Source organism: Panthera uncia, chromosome F2 (assembly GCF_023721935.1).
Source record: "Panthera uncia isolate 11264 chromosome F2, Puncia_PCG_1.0, whole genome shotgun sequence".
Taxonomy (NCBI): Eukaryota; Metazoa; Chordata; class Mammalia; order Carnivora; family Felidae; genus Panthera; species Panthera uncia.
This window is the reverse complement of record NC_064812.1, coordinates 44,430,762-44,452,570: the sequence shown is the minus strand read 5'-3', so window position 1 is coordinate 44,452,570 and position 21,809 is coordinate 44,430,762. Positions and strand designations below refer to the sequence as shown.

Genomic DNA, 21,809 nt, shown 5'->3' with positions numbered 1-21,809 from the left:
CTTCAGATTCTGTGTCCCCCTCTCTCTGCCTCTACCCACTCACAGTCTGTCTGTCTCTCACTCTCAAAATTAAATAAAACACTAAAAAAAAAGTAAGAAATAAAAGAAGAAAACTGCTGTCCAGTAGAACTGTAATACGAGCCACATAGGTAATTTAAATTTTCTAGTTGTCACATTTTAAAAAGTAGAAGAAACTACTAAAATTAATTTAATAATACATTTGGATTTATCCAATGTAGTCAGAATATTATTTCAACAAAGAATCTGTCCAAAAATTGTCAACAATATGTTTTATATTATCTTCTTATTGTACTAAGACTTCAAAATCTGGTGTGTATGTTACATTTACAGCCTATCTAAATAAGGACTAAACACATCTCAAATGCCCAAGAGTCACATATGGCAATATTAGTGCATTTAGGACCATTTTACATACAAAAGAGTTGATGGTAAAGCCTTTCATTGCTTCCAAAAATCAAATTAAAATGTTTGCATTGAGGGGCGCCTGGGTGGCTCAGTCGGTTAAGCATCCAACTTCAGCTCAGGTCACGATCTCATGGTCCGTGAGTTCGAGCCCCACATCGGGCTCTGGGCTGACAGCTCAGAGCCTGGAGCCTGCTTCCAATTCTGTGTCTCCCTCTCTCTCTCTGCCCCTCCCCCGTCCATGCTCTGTCTCTCTCTGTCTCAAAAATAAATAAACGTTAAAAAAAATAAAAAAAAATGTTTGAATTGAAATAACAAAAGATACCGAGTATTTACTACTAAGTGCCACAGTCAGAGCCCAAACACAGTTCTATCCTCCACACGTTGAGGCCCTTTTTACAGTGATTCCCTTAAGATCTGACATGCTGAGCATGGATGTCTAGGAATAAGAAGGTCTCGGGGCTGCCTGGACACACCAGCACAAAGCAATGTTGGCAGGTCTTGCTTCTGTCCTTCCCTCTGAAGATCGGTAATCATGGGAGGGAGCACACAGTACGCCCTGGCTCTCTCCCCTCTGCATTTCCCTTTGCTTCCAACAGAGTAGCTACACTGGTGCTCTGCGGGCAGTTTGGGAGGCTTCACAGAGCCATGAAGGGTGAGAAGCAGCGTCGGCTGCGGGCAAAGCTCGGTCAGAAACGACAGCTGGCGTGTTTTCCTGCAACACTCAGATTGCCTTTGGGTTCTAATTGCCAAGCTCTGTTCCTTTATTCTTTCGAATTTGCCTTATTGCTTCCAACGTCTTTAAAGCTGTCTTCGTCTAGCCTTCGTGACCCAACATCCACTCTCTCCATCTGCCCTTTCCCGTCACTTTGGCCATTCCCCTACTTTCCACAAAACTGTGCATATAGTGCGCTCTCAACCAACTTTGCATCTTTTGGCAACCATTTAGGAAGGAAATGGCTGGCATCTCACTCTTCCTCCGGCCGTCTAGATAGGTAGGGGTAACACTAATGGTTGCAGAGTCCCCTCTGTAAGCAACCTACAACATATATGGTATATGTAATAAGGTAACAAGAAGAAATGTAGATTTCATTATCCTTTATACAGAATTAACTCAATATGAGTAGTTAGATTTTAGAGCAAAAAAATGTCTCTAGTTATTTAGTTAGTATGACCCGGAAAGAACTGAAGAGTAGCACACCGAGACAGTGTTTGCCCTGTACATGACTAAGGGTGCAAACACTTGTCCTTACTAGTTACAACCTAAGCCAACTTGAAACTTACTAAGAAGAGGACACTTAAGTGGTGTTTGTTTTCTGAGTTTAAAAAAAAAAGTAACAAGGTTCTCTCTTGTTTTGAAGGTTTATTTATTTGAGAGACAGAGAGAGAGCAGGGGAAGGGCAGAGGGAGAGGGAGAGGGAGAATCCCAGGTAGGTTCTGCACTGTCAGCGCAGAGCCTGACGCAGGGCTCGATCTCACAAATTGTGAGATCATGACCTGAGCCCCAAATTGAGAGTCCAACGCTCAATGACTGAGCCACCCAGACACCCTGGTTCTCTGTTGTTTGGGTTGCAACTTACCTTTACAGTTTTTCTCTTGGTAGATAAGAGAAACATAAAAAGCAACATTTCATATGCAAAGTACCAGATATTCAGAAATCGGGTCATACTTGAAAATACAGCTCAACTGTGTTCCAGAAACCTGAGGTTAGACAAGTCTATGATAACACCGCAAATATCTGATCTTTGTTCAGCCTCTTTGCACAGTTACTGAGTGGGCCATATATAAACGATGATTTGGACCGCATGATCTCCAAGATTTTTACAAATCCATGTTTCAACATCTGCGGGTCTTCGCTATGGAGACAACAAATGTCAGTATTTTGAGAGCTTAGAGGGAAGGAACTATTATATCATTGATTTCTATGAACTAGAGACACTGGACAGAGCTGATAAAGATTTCTTGTCCAATTAGGTACACTTACCTTATGACCTAGGGCATCAACGTTTGGTGAGGCAAAGTGCATTGAAGGAGCCAACATAAGCCATTTGCTTCTCTGGTCTATTTCACTGTATGACTTACCATCAGACCTACACAAATAAACTTTTTTACCCATAGTTTATCATCCTTTGCAAGTAACATCCATTTAGTTCTCAATTCATGTTGATAGTGACTGAAATCATAGTTCAGTGAGTGCACAATTTGATTATTGATGTACATACAAAGAATCATGTGAACGAAAGGTCAGTTAAATATTTGAGAAAAGCCCAAAGGTAGTTGTAGTTTACTGTTTTTAAATAAAATTATTTAGTTAGGTCTTAATTTCTATAGCAGCTTCAGTGAATTATAAGGTATTTAAGAACTTTAAAATACATTTGGCTTTATGGATCCCAACTTGGCTCATAATCCACATGCCTTCTCACTCCTGAACTCTATGATCTTGGCCAAGTCACTCTGCCTCCCTGTGCCCCAGAGCCTTCCAAAGGGGTTTAGACTATAGCTGCCAAAGTTCACGTCTGCAACTAAGACGAAGGGTTTTATTTTTAGGTACATTGTAGGTATATGCATGAAGAGGCCCACAGAAGGGTACATGCTTTCATTATCCTTTGTCATGAAATACACTTTAGCATCTGGTGTCCTTTTCTTTCCATAAACATGCTGAGTCACTGAGCTAGTCGAATGAATTCTCTGATCTGCTCTCTGATCTGCTTTCTCCAGCCTAATAGAATGTCAGACATATTATGCTGTTTAAAAATTCTTATGCAGTGGGTGATGGACATTGAGGACTTGTTGGGATGAGCACTGGGTGTTCTATGGAAACCAATTTGACAATAAATTTCATATTAAAAAAATTCTTATGCAAAATCACCAATCATTCCTAAATGATCAGTACTATAACAGTTTGGTATACTGTGATTTGTTTTATGAGTGATCTTAAATCCCTAATGACTTGTTTCCTACAGAAGGATTTTCTTTCCCCTTTATATGCTGGGGAGTGTCAGAGATGAGTTCCACTAAATATGAAAGGAGCCAGTGTCTATTGTCACTTAGCTTAATGGTTTTGAGTTTCATCTATGCTGTTGCATGTATTAATTATCTGTTTTTTTTTATTGCTGAGTAGTATTCTATTGTATGGATGTACCATTATTTATCTATTCACCAATTGGTGGGATTTCACTTATTTATCATTTTTGGTGTTTATGAATAAAGCTTCTATAATTATTTGCATATAAGTATTCTCATGGGCATATGTTTCATTTCTCTTAGGTAGTTCTGGGACACATGTAAGTGTATGCATAACTTCATAAGAAACCATCAAACTCCTTTCAATGTGGTTTTACTATACTGTGTTCCCACCAGCAATGTCTGGAAACTCCAGTTGCTCTAAGTCCTTGCTGACCCTTGATATTAATAGACCGTTTACATATTATTTTTTATTTTAGCCATTGTGATAGATCCTGCTTCCCTTTCCTATCTCCATAATGATATTCTGGGCATCTTTGTGGTCCCACGAAAGCCCTCTTTTCTCCTGTTAGGCTGACAGTTTGGCCAAATGTTTTTATTAAGTCGTGCACATTCACTTCTGTGAGATCAGGTTCTCTATCAAGTGGAGCATAGCTAGGGGTCAGGTGTTCTGAATTGCCTTTTGTCAGCAGGTTGAGTTGGTTGGAACACGACACTAATGACTCTTCAGGATTAATAAAATTAAGCCTATTTCACTACGGAGACTGCTCCTATAATCCCGTATAACTGCTTCATCCTAGAACCCTTCCTAACAAAGAACTCAAAGAGAATAAATGCTTCGGTGGAAATTTATCATCAGCAGAGAAAAAAACTCTAAGCTGCATATTCAGTTATTATTCAAACTCGCTACGAAATGAAGAGAGTCAAGCTGAACAACAATGGGCTAAAGGACTTTTAATTGAAATGTCACTTTCACTATTAAACAAAAAAAGCCATTGCTGTGATGTGTGATAAAAGTTGATGGTGTCCTATTTCTTTGTGTGGAATTGCTTTTCTCTCATCACTGACTTAATTTGATTGCACCAGTTTGTCAGCTGTCACGTTTGGGTTTCCTCTGCTGCAAAATATAGATAATGGTAGTCTATGCAGTTTAACAATCATGCACCAACATTTGGTTTCTTATAATCAAGATGAACTAAGAATTATATTTCCCCCATAACTTTGGAATAATAAGAAAGTCCAACACTTTCTTTTTTGTCTGTCTTGTACTTTACAGGTGGCTTGTTTAATATCTTGCGTTCTTGTCCTGATAGTCATCTATGCCATAGGACCTTTGCTTTACTGGCTGCCCATGGTACAGTAGTCCTTTTTCAATATCTACTTGTCAACATTACTTTTAATGAAATCATCGTATATTAAAATGTCTTACGAGAGTGGATTCAATGATCCTGCATATGAAAGCCACGTGACATAAGTAATGATTGAATGAAGGGAAGGTGGACAGAGGCCACCTGTGATGGGGGAGGAATGGGAAAGGACCGTGGCTGTTTTCTATTTCTTAGGCTCACGTGTAAACATGGCATTGTGGAATTAAAATTATTCTGGGCTCATTTGGAGGGGAGAACTGGGCAATCTCTGTTATAAGAAATAGGCTTTGGAAGAGCTTTATCAGAACTTGGACTGTTGGAAAAAATGTGTGCAGGGCAAAGGAGTAGGAAATCAAATACATCTTGCCACCTTTGATACATCTTTATACAAACCGATTCAGAACACCAGTGTTAACCAGTGTTTACCTTGCTTTTCATAAGCCTGGGGCACCAATGTGACCCAAGTAAGTTCCTGGTCTTCTGGGGGCCAGAGACCATCTCAATCCTGTCTTGTTCTAATTCTTCATTCATATAGTGAGAATAAATCATTTCCACAGGAGGATCATCTAATAATCAAGTTCACTTTTCCAGAGAGTTATAAATATCTTCAGGTGAAACCAGATAATTGATATTGAAGGCAATTATCAAGAGATATGTAATATAAATATTTAATTTTCTGCAACAAGTTTCAAATGGCAGTAGATAATTAAAGAGTACATTCAGCTATATAACATACACCCTTATAATTCATGACTTTCCTTTTTTTCTTTCTTGTGTTTTAGAATGGCGTTAAGTTTTACACTGTGATTTTCTAGAATTGATAGTATATTCCTAAAGTACAATAATAGGTTGGTTCTAAACAAAATGAGTATTGTTTTAGTCTTCTAAATGGTGATTGCTTTTCTCTAGTAAGTACTTTAAAAACAAACAAAAATACCTTGGTCCTTTTAAATTCAGATTAAAATCTTTATCTTCTTCATCAACTTATTTCCTATTTATAGTGTGTTCTCGCAAGTATTATTGTCGTGGGATTGAAGGGAATGCTAATACAGTTTCGGGACTTAAAAAAATACTGGAATGTGGATAAAATTGATTGGGTAAGTAGATATTTGACCTAAAATTACTGTCTTTGGCTTGACCATGTATTGCAAAATCAGCTTTTAATATTTTTATTTGCAGAAAAATAGTTTTGGCCATTTGAGACTTGTCCGCTACTTGTAAACTACTGTTTATTTTTTTCAGACTATTGAGGCATTAAAATAGAATATGTCTTTATAAGAAACAGAAGTGGAATTTTGTCCAATTTTGATTGATGTTTTGTTTGAGAACTTTGAAGTTTATTTATGTATTTTGAAAGAGAGAGAGTGCAGGCGGAGAAGGGGCAGAGAGAGGGAGAGACAGGATCCCAAGCAGGCTCTGCACTGTCAGTGCAGAGCCCAACGTGGGGCTTGAACTCAAGAACCGTGAGATCATGACCTGAGCTGAGGTCGAGTCAGACACTTAACCGACTGAGCCGCCCAGGCACCCCTTTTGCTTGAGAACTTATAAAGAAATGCTAGCTAAATTGAATGGACTGGAGATTCTCAATTTCCATTATGAATTGATTCTGGAAGTGAAGCTCATCAAGGAAGTGCACACTAATAGAAGACATATGAAGAACTGTCATTAATTGCTAAGAAACGTGTTACATTAATATAGGGTGAATGTATATTTTTAAAAATTTTTTAAAGTTTATTGACTTATTTTGAGAGAGAGACAGAGAGAGCAAGCAGGGGAGGGGCAGAGAGAGGGAGAGAGAGGATCAATCCTAAGCAAGCTGTGTGCTGTCAGCACGGAGCCCTACACGGGGCTTGAACTCACGAACCATGAGATCATGAACTGAGCCGAAACTAAGAGTTGATGCTTACCCGACTGAGCCACCCAGGTGCACCAATTGGGAAAGAAATAAGGTTCCACAAGGAAATTGTGTGGCCCTACGTTTAGCCCTTGCCACCCCCTATAAAGACTCCTCTACCTAAAGGAAGGATAGCTTCATACGTTTGCCAGCAAAGGAGGGACAGATGGATTTGAAAGCCCCACTCCGGCAACAAAGGAGTGTATCTGTGGGCACAGGTAAACTTAACAGTGACCATATTCCTTCTAAACATAAAAAGTCTCATTTTAGTTTTAGAGGGGTTACATTGAGAGGAGCATTATGTTAATTGGATATTAGGGGATTAAATCATACTGAACAATGATAAAGTGTGGCTTCCGCTAACAGAAATGTATGACATACTATTTCTAGAGAAATGTGTCCGTGTGGGAGCATCCAAAATTCATTCTCTTTCCCATATGGGTAAAGTATTTCGTAAGTACCTTCTGTTTCTTATGACATTCATCATATTGAAATGCAATTAGCTATATATCCCCCCTCCTTCAGAATCTTTGTTCCGACTTTGGGTGCCTACTTTGTGATGGTGCCTACTTTCATAATACTTCTCTCAAGGCTCAGTACCCTCCCGCAGTACAATGCTGGGTGCTGCCGGAGTCCAGCTCCAGCAGGTCCAGGGGTTCCCGAAGGATGAACGGCGTCGGCAAAAAAGTTAAAAATAAATAAATAAATAAATAAAAATGGGCACAGACAACAGCGGCGTGTTGAACTGGCTGCTTTATTGTGGCAAACGTGGCATTATATTTGTTAGCAATTTCCTCGTAGCGTACGTCATCTACGTTTTCTGGCATTACCTAATTCTAGAAATGTGCCAATATGTAATCACCCTTCAAGGAATAACATGGTTATTTTCTCATAATGTTTCCTCTTGCCCTTCACTTATTAATTTCTTCATATTATTTTCATTATGTATCTACGTTTATCTATGATCTATAAAGCATTTGCTTTGCTGTTTTCGTGAAAAGCCATCTATCTCTCAACACCTCAAGTGGAACAGTTACAGGGACATGACCTCTTAGTTGTTTTCCCAAACCATTTGTGGTTTGAGGAACAAAAGGGTTCGCCTTGGTCCGAGGTGCCAGGAGGGGGCCAAGAGGGCCTTAGAAACCCACGCCTTATACATTCTCAGAGAGACAATGCACCTAGGAACTAATGAACCATTCTGTACTTTAACCGTCTAGGTTCAATCATCATCTGGAATGCCTCCTGGGGGCCAAGTGGGCCTAGGGGATGGAGTTAACCTGTGCCCACAGATACACTCCTTTGTTGCCGGAGTGGGGCTTTCAAATCCATCTGTCCCTCCTTTGCTGGCAAACGTATGAAGCTATCCTTCCTTTAGGTAGAGGAGTCTTTATAGGGGGTGGCAAGGGCTAAATGTAGGGCCGCACAATTTCCTGGCGGAAACTTATTTCTTTCCCAATGGTTCTTTTCCCAGGGGGCCTGTTGAGGGCAATTCCCCAACAGACAATTCCTCAGGTGCTTTTATTAAGGCCAAATTACATAAAAGCGGGAGTACGAGAGGCTTCACTGTCCATGGGCCGCCCTGAAGTCCCGATCCGTCCACCGCCTGGGCCGTGCCATCAGGCTGGTTGGATAGCTCGGCTTCCAGCAGGGTGCCATGAGGAATGCAGAGATAAATAAGAACTACTTGTCTCCTCCCGACACTTAACATTTGTGCAGGAAGCAGACATAGAAACATTAACTTACTATGAAAGGCATGCTACAACATGACCCGGAAGCAAAAATACAGGCTGGGGGGGGGAGGGGGACACCAGGGTGGTTCAGTCAGTTAAGCATCTGACCTCAGCTCAGGTAATGATCTCACGGCTCATGAGTTTGAGCCCCGCATCGGGCTCTGTGCTGACAGCTCAGAGCCTGGAGTCTGCTTGGGATTCTGTGTGTCCCTCTCTCTCCACCACGCCCTCACTCGCACATGCACATGCGCTCTTTCTCTCCCAAAAATAAACATTAAAAATATTTTTTAAAATGTACAAGCTCAGAGCTGGGAAAAAAATGGAGGCCGGACCATTTAGTTTGGACTGGGTCGATAAAAAATACTCCGACAGCAGAGCTGAAATGTGAATTGAGACTTGAAGGAACTGTATTTGATCGGCAGGCCAAGAGGTAAAAATTAGCCAGACTGATGGAGGATCATGGCTTTTTAAAGGTGATATGTGTGAAGTAGCACATGGAAATAGAGAAATTAGAAGATGCAGACTGAATTACAATTTATTTGGTAACTCAGATAAAGGTAATCCTAAGGAACTCATTAATTACATAAGACGGAGCAGATTACCATATTGGAAGGGAAGAGATGCCAGGGAAGGCTTCTTCCAGGAAATGATGGGTAGAACATCTAGTAACAGATGGGGTATAGAAATCACCGAAAGGAGAAATAAGAATGAGATTTGTGTATTAGAAGGATTGCTTGAGTAATTTAGGGAAGGTGGATGAAACTGTGTTAGTAAGTCAGGCAGATAAGTGAGGAAAACCTGGAACAAAACTGAGACCAGGAGGTTCAAGAGGAAGAAATAAGCTTGAAAAATATTTAAAACATTGCATTAATTGGTCCTCACCACCAATTCATCATATACAGTGCATCAGTCTAGAACTACTTCTGAGTTTCTAGTTAGGAACATCATTGCAGGAAGATGATGTCATTCAGTTATAGAACATGGAAGATTGTTTGAAGGCATTTAGTGGTTACTTTTAGTTAGTTGTTTTTTTTTTTTTTTTTAATACAGGTTCTCATTCCTGAGTTATTTTTTTCAATTCATCTCTTTGTTTTCTGTATGTCATCAACAAGTAGTTTTTCAAGAAAGGCTCATGTGTTTTATACTCCCTTTTTTTTTTTTTTCTTTCATAGTAGAAGGAAGTTTTTGACTGAGACTAACATGCTTCCCTCAGGACTGTTTAGACTTGGCACTGTCTTTGGGTATTGAGGGATAAGGCAGAGAAATCACAGGTCAACATGTTTTTTTTTTTAAGTTTATTTATTAATTTTGAGAGAAAGGGAGAGAGCAAGCATGAGCAGGGGAGGGGCAGAGAGACGGGGAGAGAGAATCCCAAGCAGGCTTTGCACTGTCAGTGCAGAGCCCCATGTGGGGCTCAAACCCATGAACTGGGAGATCATGGCCTGAGCTGAAATCAGGAGTTGGACACTAAACCAACTGAGCCACCACGTGCCCCAACATGATTTGTTATCTTATCTGAATTAGTTTTTCAGCATGGATGCTCAGTGAAAGTCTTACCTGCCCATGAATTTGGTGATATTATCAGAATATTTCTTGTGGCTGAATACCCAGTATCGAATTCCTATGAGAGTGACATATATTTTTTATCCCAAAATTAAGAATTATATACAAATTTTTTCTTCTAATATATTTTTGAACATTTTTTTTCAAACTAGATGTTCTTTTAATGAATTATATATTTTCTGATTTTATTTTGTCTTTTTGTATCTATACATTTTCCTATGATTATTTTTGGGAGTGTGTATGTGGTTTCTCTGGGCTATTTACTGTGTCTCTGGTTATGGATTTCTAGTTGTGATTACCCTTTTTTTTTTTTAGCTTTATATATGGATTTTATCTCTAATGTTTTTATTTCCATCCACATCCTTTTCTGAATTCTTCCAGCTTATTTTTTAATCTTTCAGGTTTTTTTTTAAATACAGTTTTTCTTCTTTGACCTTTCAAATCTATTTATATGTGTGTGTGTGTGTGTGTGTGTGTGTGTGTGTGTGTTGTATGTGATTATATTGCCTATTACATGTCTAAATCTACCCTCTGTCTCTGTTTCATTGTTTTCTTTCTTTCCCCCATTTCTATGAATAAGTCCCTTGTTGATTCTTTTATGATTATAGTGCATTTTTAGTGGACCTGTTTGCTGAAAAATAATGTGGGAAGGGCACTAGAGCAGCCCACAGCTCTGATGTAGGTATGTCATCAGAAGATTTGGCCCTTGTTGAAACAAAGCCTCACAATCACGGGCTCTCTTGTGACCTGACACTTGCTGCCTTCTCTCCATTCTTCACCTGGCTTCACCTCTGTCAGTCTCCTACTCTTAGGAAGCAAGGATGCAAGCGATACAAATGGCATTTCATTTTGCTGCTCTTCTTTCTATGGTATCAAATATAGATTAGATGCATGCATTTCCTTCTGTGGTGGCCCACCATTGCCCCAAGAGCTTAGAGCTCTCATCAAAATATTACTATATAGAATTTAAAAAGCTGTTACATTCATTTCAAGAAATCTATAATTGATTGAAATTTGGGGGTAAATGTGTTGGCTTCCAGTGTCCTCCTTGATATCATCCAAATTTCACAGTATTTGTCAAATCTACACCATATTTTAAATTTTTGTAATGTTTATTTTTGAGAGAGAGAAAGAGAGAGCATGAGCAGAGACGGGGCAGAGAGAGAGGGAGACACAGAATCCAAAGCAGGCTCCAGGCTCTAAGCTGTCAGCACAGAGCTGGACGTAGGACTTGAACTCATGAACTGTAAGATGGTGACCTGAGCTGAAGTCGGACGCTTAACTGACCGAGCCACCCAGGCGCCCTACACCATAATTTATAGTTAAGAGTCGTGACCATGTTCTTGTTTCATTGAAACTGGGTTTTCCTCCCTATACATTCATTCTTTATATTGTTTTGGATGGATTTTAATAGAAGGTAGTAGACTAAAAATGCCTTTAATATACTATCTAAATCTGCTATCCAAATCTATACTTAAAAATATAATCCTGGCAGCGGTATGGCAAATGGCTTACAGTGCTGATAACAAAAGCAGGAAGTTAAATAGGCTGTCAGAATAGTCTAGGCAAGACATAGTAAAGTGTGAATTAAGGCAGTCTCAGTGAATTGAGAAGATGGTATGGTTTGAGATAAGTTTTTATTAATAATTGATAGGACTTGGGAAGTGATTGGACAAGTAGATAAAAGAAGAGAAAGTAAATATGATTCCATGGTTTCTGATTGTAGTGTCTTTAAAAAATTTTTTTTTAATGTTTATTTATCATTGAGAGACAGAGACAGAGCATGAGCAGGGGAGGGGCAGCGAGAGGAGGAGACACAGAATCCGAAGCAGGCTCCGGGCTCTGAGCTGTCAGCACAGAGCCCGACGCGGGGCTCGAACTCACAAACCGCGAGATCATGACGTGAGCCAAACTCAGACGCTCAACTGACTGAGCCACCCAGGCGCCCCTCTGATTGTAGTGTCTTGAAGAATATTAGTAATGTAACAGAAAGAACATTGAAGGAAGGGGAGATTTGGGGGGGAAGTTATTGAGTTTGCATTTGGACATACTGAGTTCATTGATGGTATTGGTAGACAGTTTGATAAATGGTTTAATAGCTCAGAATTGGTAGTCTCTATGTAGAGGTGATAGTTGAAAATTTGGAGTAAATAGTATGGTGTGGGCAAAAAGTATGGTTGAGAAAGGTGACGAGGATATAGCAAACGTATGATGGTTGAATGAAACATTGGGTTTAGCTTGACAAAGCCCTCCTAAGATTGAAGTGGACAGGTATCTCTTAGTTGCTAAGGAACAACAGTGAGAAGCCATGGATGACCTGGATATGATCTGGGCAGAGCACTTATTGTCAGAATATTACACAGACTTTTTGGATATAGGTTACATTACCCAAGGTAGAATACATCCAGATTACTCAATAGATGGAATATGTCTAAAACATCATGGATGTGGAGTTACCAAAGATGTGTGTATATGTAAAATAATTTGAAGGTTGAAATTTTAAACAGTCACGTGAGGGGCACCTGGGTGGCTCAGTCAGTTGAGCGTCCGACTTCGGCTCAGGTCATGATCTCACGGTTTGTGAGTTTGAGCCCCGCATCGGGCTCTGTGCTGACGGCTCGGAGCCTGGAGCCTGCTTCGGGTTCTGTGCCTCCTTCTCTCTCTGCCCCTTCCCCACTTGTGCTCTGCCTCTCTTTGTCTCTCAAAAATAAATTTTAAAAAATGTAAAAAAAAAAATTCAAAAAAAATGTTTTGAAAAGTCATGTGAGCAGTCATCACATGAAAAATTAGAAATTTTTATTTCTTTAAAATTTTTTACCGTTGAATACTGATTCCACTTTGAGTTATAGATCAAAACCCTGAGGTAATGAGGGAATAGGAATCCAAAATGAGGCCTGACTCATTAGCTCAGAGCTGAGTTTGAATAACTGAACAGTGAGAATAGAATTCACAGCTACAGAAATATAATAATGTGTATCAATCACCAAAACAGACCAGGAAGAGGTAAAGCGATTGAGTAGCTGCTCAGTGGTGCAAGGGTTTATGTGTTTATGTGTTTTCGACTTGAGGTCAGCTTTGGGGTTAGCTTGTGTTTAGAGGCTATCAGTGCCAGTAGAGAAGGGATCAGGTGGTAACACATAATGAAAAAATAGGGGCCTGAGAGTTAACTAATTCCTTATAACTGAAAAACAACACTTGGATCTTTAGTTGAAATTGTTACAGAACCATGTGGGGACTTACTCTAACCAATGGAACTATTTACTGGTCTATGTTGTTAATTTACATTTGATATTTTTTTCAAAACTATAAATGTAGCCCTGGGAAACAACTAAGCAATGGGAACCTAACTCACAATAGATGATGTTGTGGGAAAGTAAATATGCTTTAAAAATAGAACCAGATGGTACCAAAATTTTTGGTTGCTTTGATAAATCAAGGCCTCTGGGCCCTGCGGTTTTTTAAATGGCAGGGACCAGGATCCTCAGTTCCCTATGCTATATTGAATCACGGAGGTTGGCCATGAGGAATTGGGACTTACAAGCTTTTGGTGAGGTCTTGTTCTGCCACACCCAGGCGGTTCAGTCAGTATTAGAAGATGAGTAAGAAACAAAGCAATCATGGCAAATTGAAGTAATGGTCAAAAACTTGCAGCCTTATTTTGTATGGGATGAAGCATACTGTAATACACTAGGGAGGAAAAATTACACTTATACAAATGAGCCTCAAATGACTGTCTTTTTGCCTGACTAGAGGAAAAACATCTCCGTGTCTACCTATAGGATGACAGGCTGAGGATGATGTCATAATAAGTGCTAACTTAGCATTACATTTCTTGGTGATGGATCTGAACATGGGAACACTTAAGATATATTTTCTTGGGGCACCTGGTTAGCTTAGTCAGTTAAGTGTCTGACTCTTGATTTTGGCTCAGGTCATTATCTCATCGTTCATGAGATGAAGCCCCGCATCTGGCTCTGCACTGACAGCATGGACCCTGCTTGGGATTCTATCTCTCCCTCTCTCTCTGTCCCTCCCCTTCCTTCCCCACCCCCCACAATAAATAAATACATAAACTTAAAAAATGGTATATTTTCTTTTTTACTCCAGAATGGTTGTTTCTTCTATATCAAAAAGAATTTTATAGATAAAAATCCCTCCATTTGTGTCCAACGGCTTAGGTTTTCAAAATAACCTATCGTGAAAAACAGTTCAAGCTCCATTTAGATAAATAATACAAAGGAAAAGCATTTTGAGTAAAAAATGCTATTTAGAAACATTTGCTTCAAACTGGTCTCACCCAGCACCACAAGAATCTGTGCTATAGTCAGATTAGATAAAGAAGTTTCTAACTTTTTCATTTGCAAATAAATTGAATTAGGTTGTTGAAGATGTTTTAAAGTGATAATATAGACATTAGGACAGAAAGAAGTCAACTTGGAATTGTATGCATAGGTAAAGTAATGCAGATAATTTGGGGGAAAGAGAGAGTTTGAATATTTTGTTGATCTACAATTTGATAAATGCAGGATTTTCTGTTTAAAAAATATAACCTTCTGGACTTCACAAATTATTTTGCTTTTAAAGATTTTTTTTTTTGTCAGTAACAAACTTAGAAATGTCAACTACATACAGTATTTGGTTGCTGATTATAACTTCAGGTGGTGGACAAAACTGCAATAATGTTGGAATCCCAACTAAAGGAGAAAAAGATCTTTCTTGCAATCTTCTGAAATATTTCCAACGGCTAAGTTGGCTCAGATTTTTTAGCTTTCAGAATTTCATAAGAAATTGGCTCTTGCAAATAAAAGTATAATAATCTTTAGAGTAGCTGATCTAAAGGTGGCCTTGGTAGTATTTGAGTCAGTTGTTTTAACCATTAGGGCTTGAGGGTCTTACTACATTAGTTCTGTGTATAGCAATCCTAGAAAACAGAAATTGTTGGGAATGACCAAAAATCTGCTAACAATTGCTTGTAGTATTATTACATTAAACGAGAAAACAGTGGAAAATTATGGCAATGCTTTTGAATCATACACATCAACCAATTATTTACAGATATTTAAATAAAGTGTTGTTGGGGATTGAACTAAGGGCTGGCAGTTTCTAGATATAAAAGAATGTGCCTTTTCCCCACCTTTGCCTGCTGAGAGTCTCATGGGACCAGGATTTGTTTCTGTGTTCCTGGGCTTCTGTTCACCACTTTTTAAATAATCTGTTCTTGCTGAGGGTTTTGTTTACAGGAATGCTATAGAATAAGACGGTGAGAAATTTAACGATCATAAGAGGAGAGAATACCAAAGGACTTGCATCTTCGGTTTCCTGTTTCTCTTCTAGGGCATCTGGGTCAGTACATACGTATTTACAATATGCTTTGCTGCCAACGTGGGGCTGTTGTTTGGTGTGGTCTGCACCATAGCTATCGTGATTGGTCGCTTCCCAAGGTAAGATCTTACTTAAATGCTGTTTGTTTTGACACAGTAGCAAAGTATGTGGTATTGCCAGTTACTTTGATTTGTGTGGAATATTTAGTGCTATTCTCGTGTTTTACTTGGCATCAGAGAATTAGAGATGAAAAGAAAAGGTTTTATCTATGTAATGATACATAACAGTATTGGTTTTAAGTAAGAGAAATATCTTGTCCACACTATAGAGTATATAAAATCTTGATATCAAAGTAAATAAACTCACAGCCAAACTATATCATGGAGCTGGTTTTTCTTTTTTTTTTTAGTCAAGTGAGGGGGACATATTATTCAATGACCATATAAAATCTAGATCATTTAGAAAATTAAATAACTTCAGTAAACTTAATTTTTCAGAAGCCAGATTTTTATACATATAAAGATTTCTTCTAGATAATTTACTGAAGAATTCTAGATCATATATTGAAGATTGTTACTGCACATCTGTAAGCCATTCCCCTGTTTTGACCAATTCTTTTTTCTACTTTCTCAGTGTTCCTCATCTGATAATGCTTCTACTCATGTCTCATCCTTCTCTTGAAATTCTTTGTGAAATAATATACTTCAAAAATTTTTACATTTTATCTGTGTAGATTCTATAAAAAGATTTCTGTAGAAATCTGTCTGTGTAGATTCATCAGTATCTGGTCCTATCTTGCCATTGACTCTCTCTTTACTTCTTTTTCCCCTAAAACAAGATTTCCCCAAACACCATATACTCTCTTATAATTCTTTTTGTCAATCTGCCTCTTATGGCTTATAGAGATGGGGCTCTGGGAACCCAGATGAGGTCAATTATATTTATTAACCTCTACTCAGATGTCTCTAGTGTTACACTCTATTCCTGAGAATCCCAGAGAAATAGAGATTTACCCATGTTTTATGCACAAATACGATATAAAATTTTAACTATTATGGGTATGTTCTAATTGTTAAGATAAAATGACATCCTTTTTGCATTTTCATTCTTAATGTAGTGATCAGGAAGTGACATTTTATTTTTTGTCTGCCTGAATTCTAGAGCAAAGACTCTGAGTATAAAAAACATGAAAGAAATGGAATTTAAAGTGAAGACAGAAACGGATGGCGTAAGTTTAGTTTTCTTTTCCTTTGTGTAATTATTAACAATATTTGTAGTTCAGATAGCTTTAAGGTACCATAAGTAAAGTATGACTTTAAATACATGATTATCTTATTTTTAATTAGCATGAATTTTCAGTGGTATGTGTGACCACCATACGTGTGGCAGTTGACATACAACTAATTTAACAAACAACAAAAAAATCTTGTGTTAGCATTCAGAGAAGATGATAGCATGGTTTCTAGAATTATATCTCACAGTGGAATCATGGCCCACATTAGTTGAGGCATTGGAAACCTCTATTTTACTAGCTAAGTTGCATAAAATAGTCAAACTAAACAGTCTATTCCTAATTAAATGATGGAAGAAGATACGGAATAGGGAAGGAAATAAAGCAAGGTGGGATCATGCTATTGCTTTTATTATTTTTAACACAGTCAGTGAGACTGTATTATTAGCAGAGGGTAATTGAATGGTTATGGAGTGCCAATAGGATTGGCTTCTTGCACAGAGGCCATCTTTTTAAGGAAACAGCTTATGTAAATTGTCTTGCCCTGTCCATGCTTGGGCAGGCCAGTTGTGTTTGAGCTCTAGTTTCTTGTCCTGAAGGATGACCAAAACAAGTTTAAAGTGAGGAAAAAAATGTTGACTTAAATATTAGCAATTAAAAAATTGGCCTCACTTTCAACCTGCTTTGTAAGTGCTTGGGTAACCTTTTTTTCCCCTCTATTTTTCATATGTACTTGTTTTGGTACCTCATGATTGCCCTCAGAACAAAGAGAACTGGGCTCCCACCGGAAGGACCAATTGTCAGAGTACTTCTGAGTAGATTAGAAGTAGGAAGTAGCACCGGGAGTCTTTCTGTGACACCCAGGGAAATGTGTGTGTGTGTGTGTGTGTGTGTGTGTGTGTGTGTGTGTGTATTTAAATTGAAGGATAATTAACATACACTGTTGTATTAGATTCAGGTGTACAACATAGTGACTCAATATTTGTATACATTATGGCTGTGTTTTTAGATTTCTTTAAAATTTATTCATTTTTGAGAGACATAGACAGAACATGAGCGGGGGAGGGGCAGAGAGAGAGGGAAACACAGAATCTGAAGCAGGCTCAGATTCTGTGCTGTGAGCACAGAGCCTGATGTGGGGCTCGAACCCAAGAACCGTGAGATCATGACCTGAACCAAAGTCGGATGCTTAACCTACTGAGCCCCCCAGGTACTCCTGGCTTGTGTTTTTACTAAGTGTGAAAAAGTTTACTTCATAGAGGCCTACTAGAGTTCAGAGCCCTAAGACGGTCCCAGGTTCAAGTTTTCCACCAATGATAACTTTCTTTTCTTTTCTTTTCTTTTCTTTTTTTAATTTTCCACGAGAATTTAGTGCTCACAGAAAGTCCCAAACTGGCTCTAGGGTCCCTAAAGTCTGTATCCACCCTACACGTACAGCTGTGTACATTAGCCTTGACATTGTTAGGTTTGAAACACAATTCGAGTTTGGCCATTTTTCAGCTTAAAGGTTACTGGTTAATAAATTCTATCAATCTGTACCTTCTTCTCGGACTAAACATGTGGGAAAGTGAACGAGGGGATTTGTAGGAAGAAAAACATGCCAAAATTCTTCCATATCTTTAAACCTTGACTATTTCCAGTGTTGTCACACACCTGAATCATAACTGTCACATGGACAGCTTAATTTTATTAGAACACTACAATTCACTAACTATTTAATGTTTTGTATCAAAAATAGGAGGAAAAGAACACTAAGAGCAAGACTGGAACATGAGCTGTTAGGTGGGGTTTTTAGCTAACTTCACGCATGGCAGTGCTCTGTCACTCCTCTCCTCCATCCGTGCTTTCCACCTTCTTCACATGAAACACACGTCTGAACTTGGGACACCTCTTTGGGGGGTGAACTCAACCCCATTGAGAGTTTCTTTCCTGACACAAGTTGAATCTCTATTCCTCAACCAATACGTGCTATTTAAACAAATTCTCTTAACTCAAAACAACATACTGGCCAAATCATGTGATGTGATTGGTGGGTCGATCTTAAGATGTGGGGCTTTGTGATAACTAAATATGACAAGCCCAAGAATAGTTTTATTTTTGGTTTGTGAGAGATTTATTCTTTTTTTTTTTTAAAGTTTTTATTTAAATTCCAGTTGGTTAACATACAGTGTAATATTAGTTTCAGGTGTACCTACAGTGATTCAACACTTCCCTGCGTCACCCGGTGCTCATCACAACAAGTGCACCCTTAGTCCCCATCACCTATTTCACCCAACCCCCACCTCCTCCCCTCTGGTAACCATGAGTTTATTCCCTCCAATTAAAAGTCTGTTTCTTGATTTGTCTCTCTCTGTAAGAGATTTACTCTTGATTAAGAGTTAATTTGATAAGTTTTTGTTTTCTGAAATTGTTTACTTGTAGCAAATCTCACTTTCTAGAGTTTAATCAGTTGCGTAGCTATGGAAACTTTTTGAGATTATGTAGTTTAAAATTTTACCTACTTTAGTATATGTGCTGCCGAAGCGAGCACATAAATTTTACCTACTTTAAAAGATGAGGAAGCTGAGAGTCGTCAAATGAATTGTCCAAATTCACATACCTAATGTTGTGTTTTGTTTGTTTTTATCGTTCTTTATCTGCCTGTCTGCTTCATTAATCCCTGGGCTTTCTCTTTTATGCAAGTACTAAAGCCTGAAGGAGTATTGCTTTATTTAGTTGGTAAGGAATTATTCGACAGAATTCACCATCTTCTCCATTTCTAGGTCAGACCCCTGCCCCCAAATGTCGTGGAGAGCACGGTCTGAGTTGCATATCAACAATTGCTGCCAGGAAGACCTGGGAAATGGCCAGAACAGGCACCTTTTGTTTGGAAACTTTCCTTCTCCCTTCCTGCATCTCTTACCTGCATCCCGGCAATCCAGTGTAATCTAGGCCTGCCCAAAGTGAAACTACCTTCCAGATACTATCTCTTGGTTTCTTTCTCCTAATTAGTACTATCAGTCCCTTGTAAGGTTATAATTCCAGCCAAAAGAAAGCTATATCATTATGAGGCAAATGACTGACAGTTGATCCTTTAGGACATATTTTCATTAAAAAAATACTGATGGTTAAGTGAATGAATTTTTAGTTTCTAGATTGTATGGAAGAGGTACTTTTGGAAGAGTAGGTCTTCCTGGTACTCTTTGGATATCTTAGGGTGTTGCCTCCCCCAGATCAGTGGGAATAAATGCCATTTTCTGAAAAGATGCAGACTCATCTCAAGGTTATTAATATTTCTTAGGAAACAGGAAATACATATTTTTCTGAAGAAGCATGATAGTATATTAACTTTTCCAAATAAATTTTAATAATGAAAACCTTGGCTAAGAGATTCTTCCATCGTTGAGTGACATCTGGATTTGTAAGATTTAGACTGTTTGGATAGACTTATCCTCTTTTATTTCAATCAGAGCCCTGAATTTATTCCTATTCTCCTCCAAAAGGAAACTCTTCAGCAGGTGAAAATTATCTCAATAAACAACCCACTTGTTTTCCTGAATGCAAAGAAGTTTCATGCTGATCTAATGAATATAATCCAAAAGGAAAATGCCAACAACCAGCTACTGGATGATATCAGCAAGGTAGGAAAACTAGTTCCTATTACTGTACTGCAAATAACCTTATATCGTGATACTAAGATCTGTATCATGGAATATAATACAAGAGCCTTTGGAAACCACTCCCTCATCAAAACTTATATTGTATTATACTTTTTATTTGGTTCTTATAATTATTTTTTAGGTAATCACTGTCATTCATTCCTTTGTTCATTTATTCATTCATTCAACATATATATAGTGGACATGTGTACTAGGTACTATAACCCTGAGAAAAATAAAAAGACAAATCATTTATTTTAAATGACCTTTTTACCAAGAGAAAGAAGTCAGATCCAAATTTAAAAGAGATAGAATATGATAAATGACTTCAGAGAAGCATAAACTGTTGCCATCATTATATTATTATTATAAAAAACTAGCATTCTTTATCTCCACAAGTTATCTTAATTTACAGAGACATCAAATGTGCATCAGGATGATTTTATGTAAATAGCTACCTGTAATTATTTGAATCCTTAAGCCCCTTAGCACGGACTTTGGAACTAAGCTGCTTGAGTTTGCAAGAACTTAACTGAGTTTATTATTAAACCCTCTGTGATTCAGTTTCCTTATCTGTTATTAGGATGATTAAATGAGTTAATATATGGAAAGCACTTAGAATACTGCCTGGCCTACTCAATACTATAAAACATTAGTTAATGTTACTAGTTTGACTGAATGCAAATAATAGCCTCTCCATGAAGCTTTCCATGACTACTCCAGATTACAAAGATCTCATTCTCTTAAATCCTTGAGTGTGTATTATCCCCAGTCACTTAGGTACATAGGAGGCACTAATTCTCTCATTTCTAGTGGCTCAGGAGCTGTTTAGTAACTCATTCCTGTTCCTTGCAGCTTTATGCTTCTGTCTCTGGGTCTCATACTGATCCACACCATAGAGGCCCTAAATACAGAATCAGTTATAAAAATTTGCTGGGTGCAATGCAAAATGAAAATATGAGTTCCCTTGTTCAACAGTTGCTAAGAATTTCAAGATGGCAATAGAGAGCATTAAACCAAGAAGAAGACCCTTCTAAGCATAGGACCCTGTGTAACTACACAGGTTGCAGACCCACAAGGCTGGCCCTGCCTGTGTATCTCCAGCCCTGTCTTTTCCTCTCACTGTGCTCTTTAGGATGTCACTTTCTTCAGATTATTAGGAACCCACCTGTGACTTTGGATTGAGAAGAACTTGCACTCATGCCAAAGGTAGATATACATTCCTGGTTGTTCACGTTGGATATGAGGCCTCTTTTTTATTTTTATTTTTTAAATTTTTTAAATGTTTATTTATTCTTGAGAGAGAAAGAAGGAGAGAGAGAGAGAAAGAGGGAGGGAGAGGGAGAGAAAAAGAGTGTGAGCAGGGGAGGGGCAGAAGAGAGGGAGACACAGAATCTGAAGCAGGCTCCAGGCTCTGAGCTGTCAGCACAGAGCCAAATATGGAGCTCCAACTCCCGAGCTATGAGATCATGACCTGAGCCGAAGTCAGACACTTAGCCCACTGAGCCACCCAGGCGCCCCACAAGGCCTCTTTTTTTAAAGCCTTAAAAAAGTACATTTTTTAGCTGTATTATGACATAGGTAGGTTCCTGTGGCTGACATAAGCTGACAACCACCATGCACAACAGTATTGTGGGAAAATTTGTCCGGGCTTCCAAATAACCTAATTAACCCACA

General features: G+C 38.5%; 1 protein-coding gene across 1 annotated transcript in view; it reads left to right on the top strand.

Annotated features, from left to right (window-relative positions):
* SLC26A7 (solute carrier family 26 member 7) overlaps nt 1-21,809 on the top strand; it is a 117,556-nt gene that overhangs the window by 73,718 nt on the left and 22,029 nt on the right. The window contains exons 10-14 of the mRNA XM_049633589.1: nt 4,664-4,741; nt 5,756-5,851; nt 15,276-15,382; nt 16,425-16,491; nt 19,977-20,114. Coding sequence (XP_049489546.1) covers nt 4,664-4,741; nt 5,756-5,851; nt 15,276-15,382; nt 16,425-16,491; nt 19,977-20,114 — 486 coding nt within the window. The remainder of the gene's footprint in view (nt 1-4,663; nt 4,742-5,755; nt 5,852-15,275; nt 15,383-16,424; nt 16,492-19,976; nt 20,115-21,809) is intronic.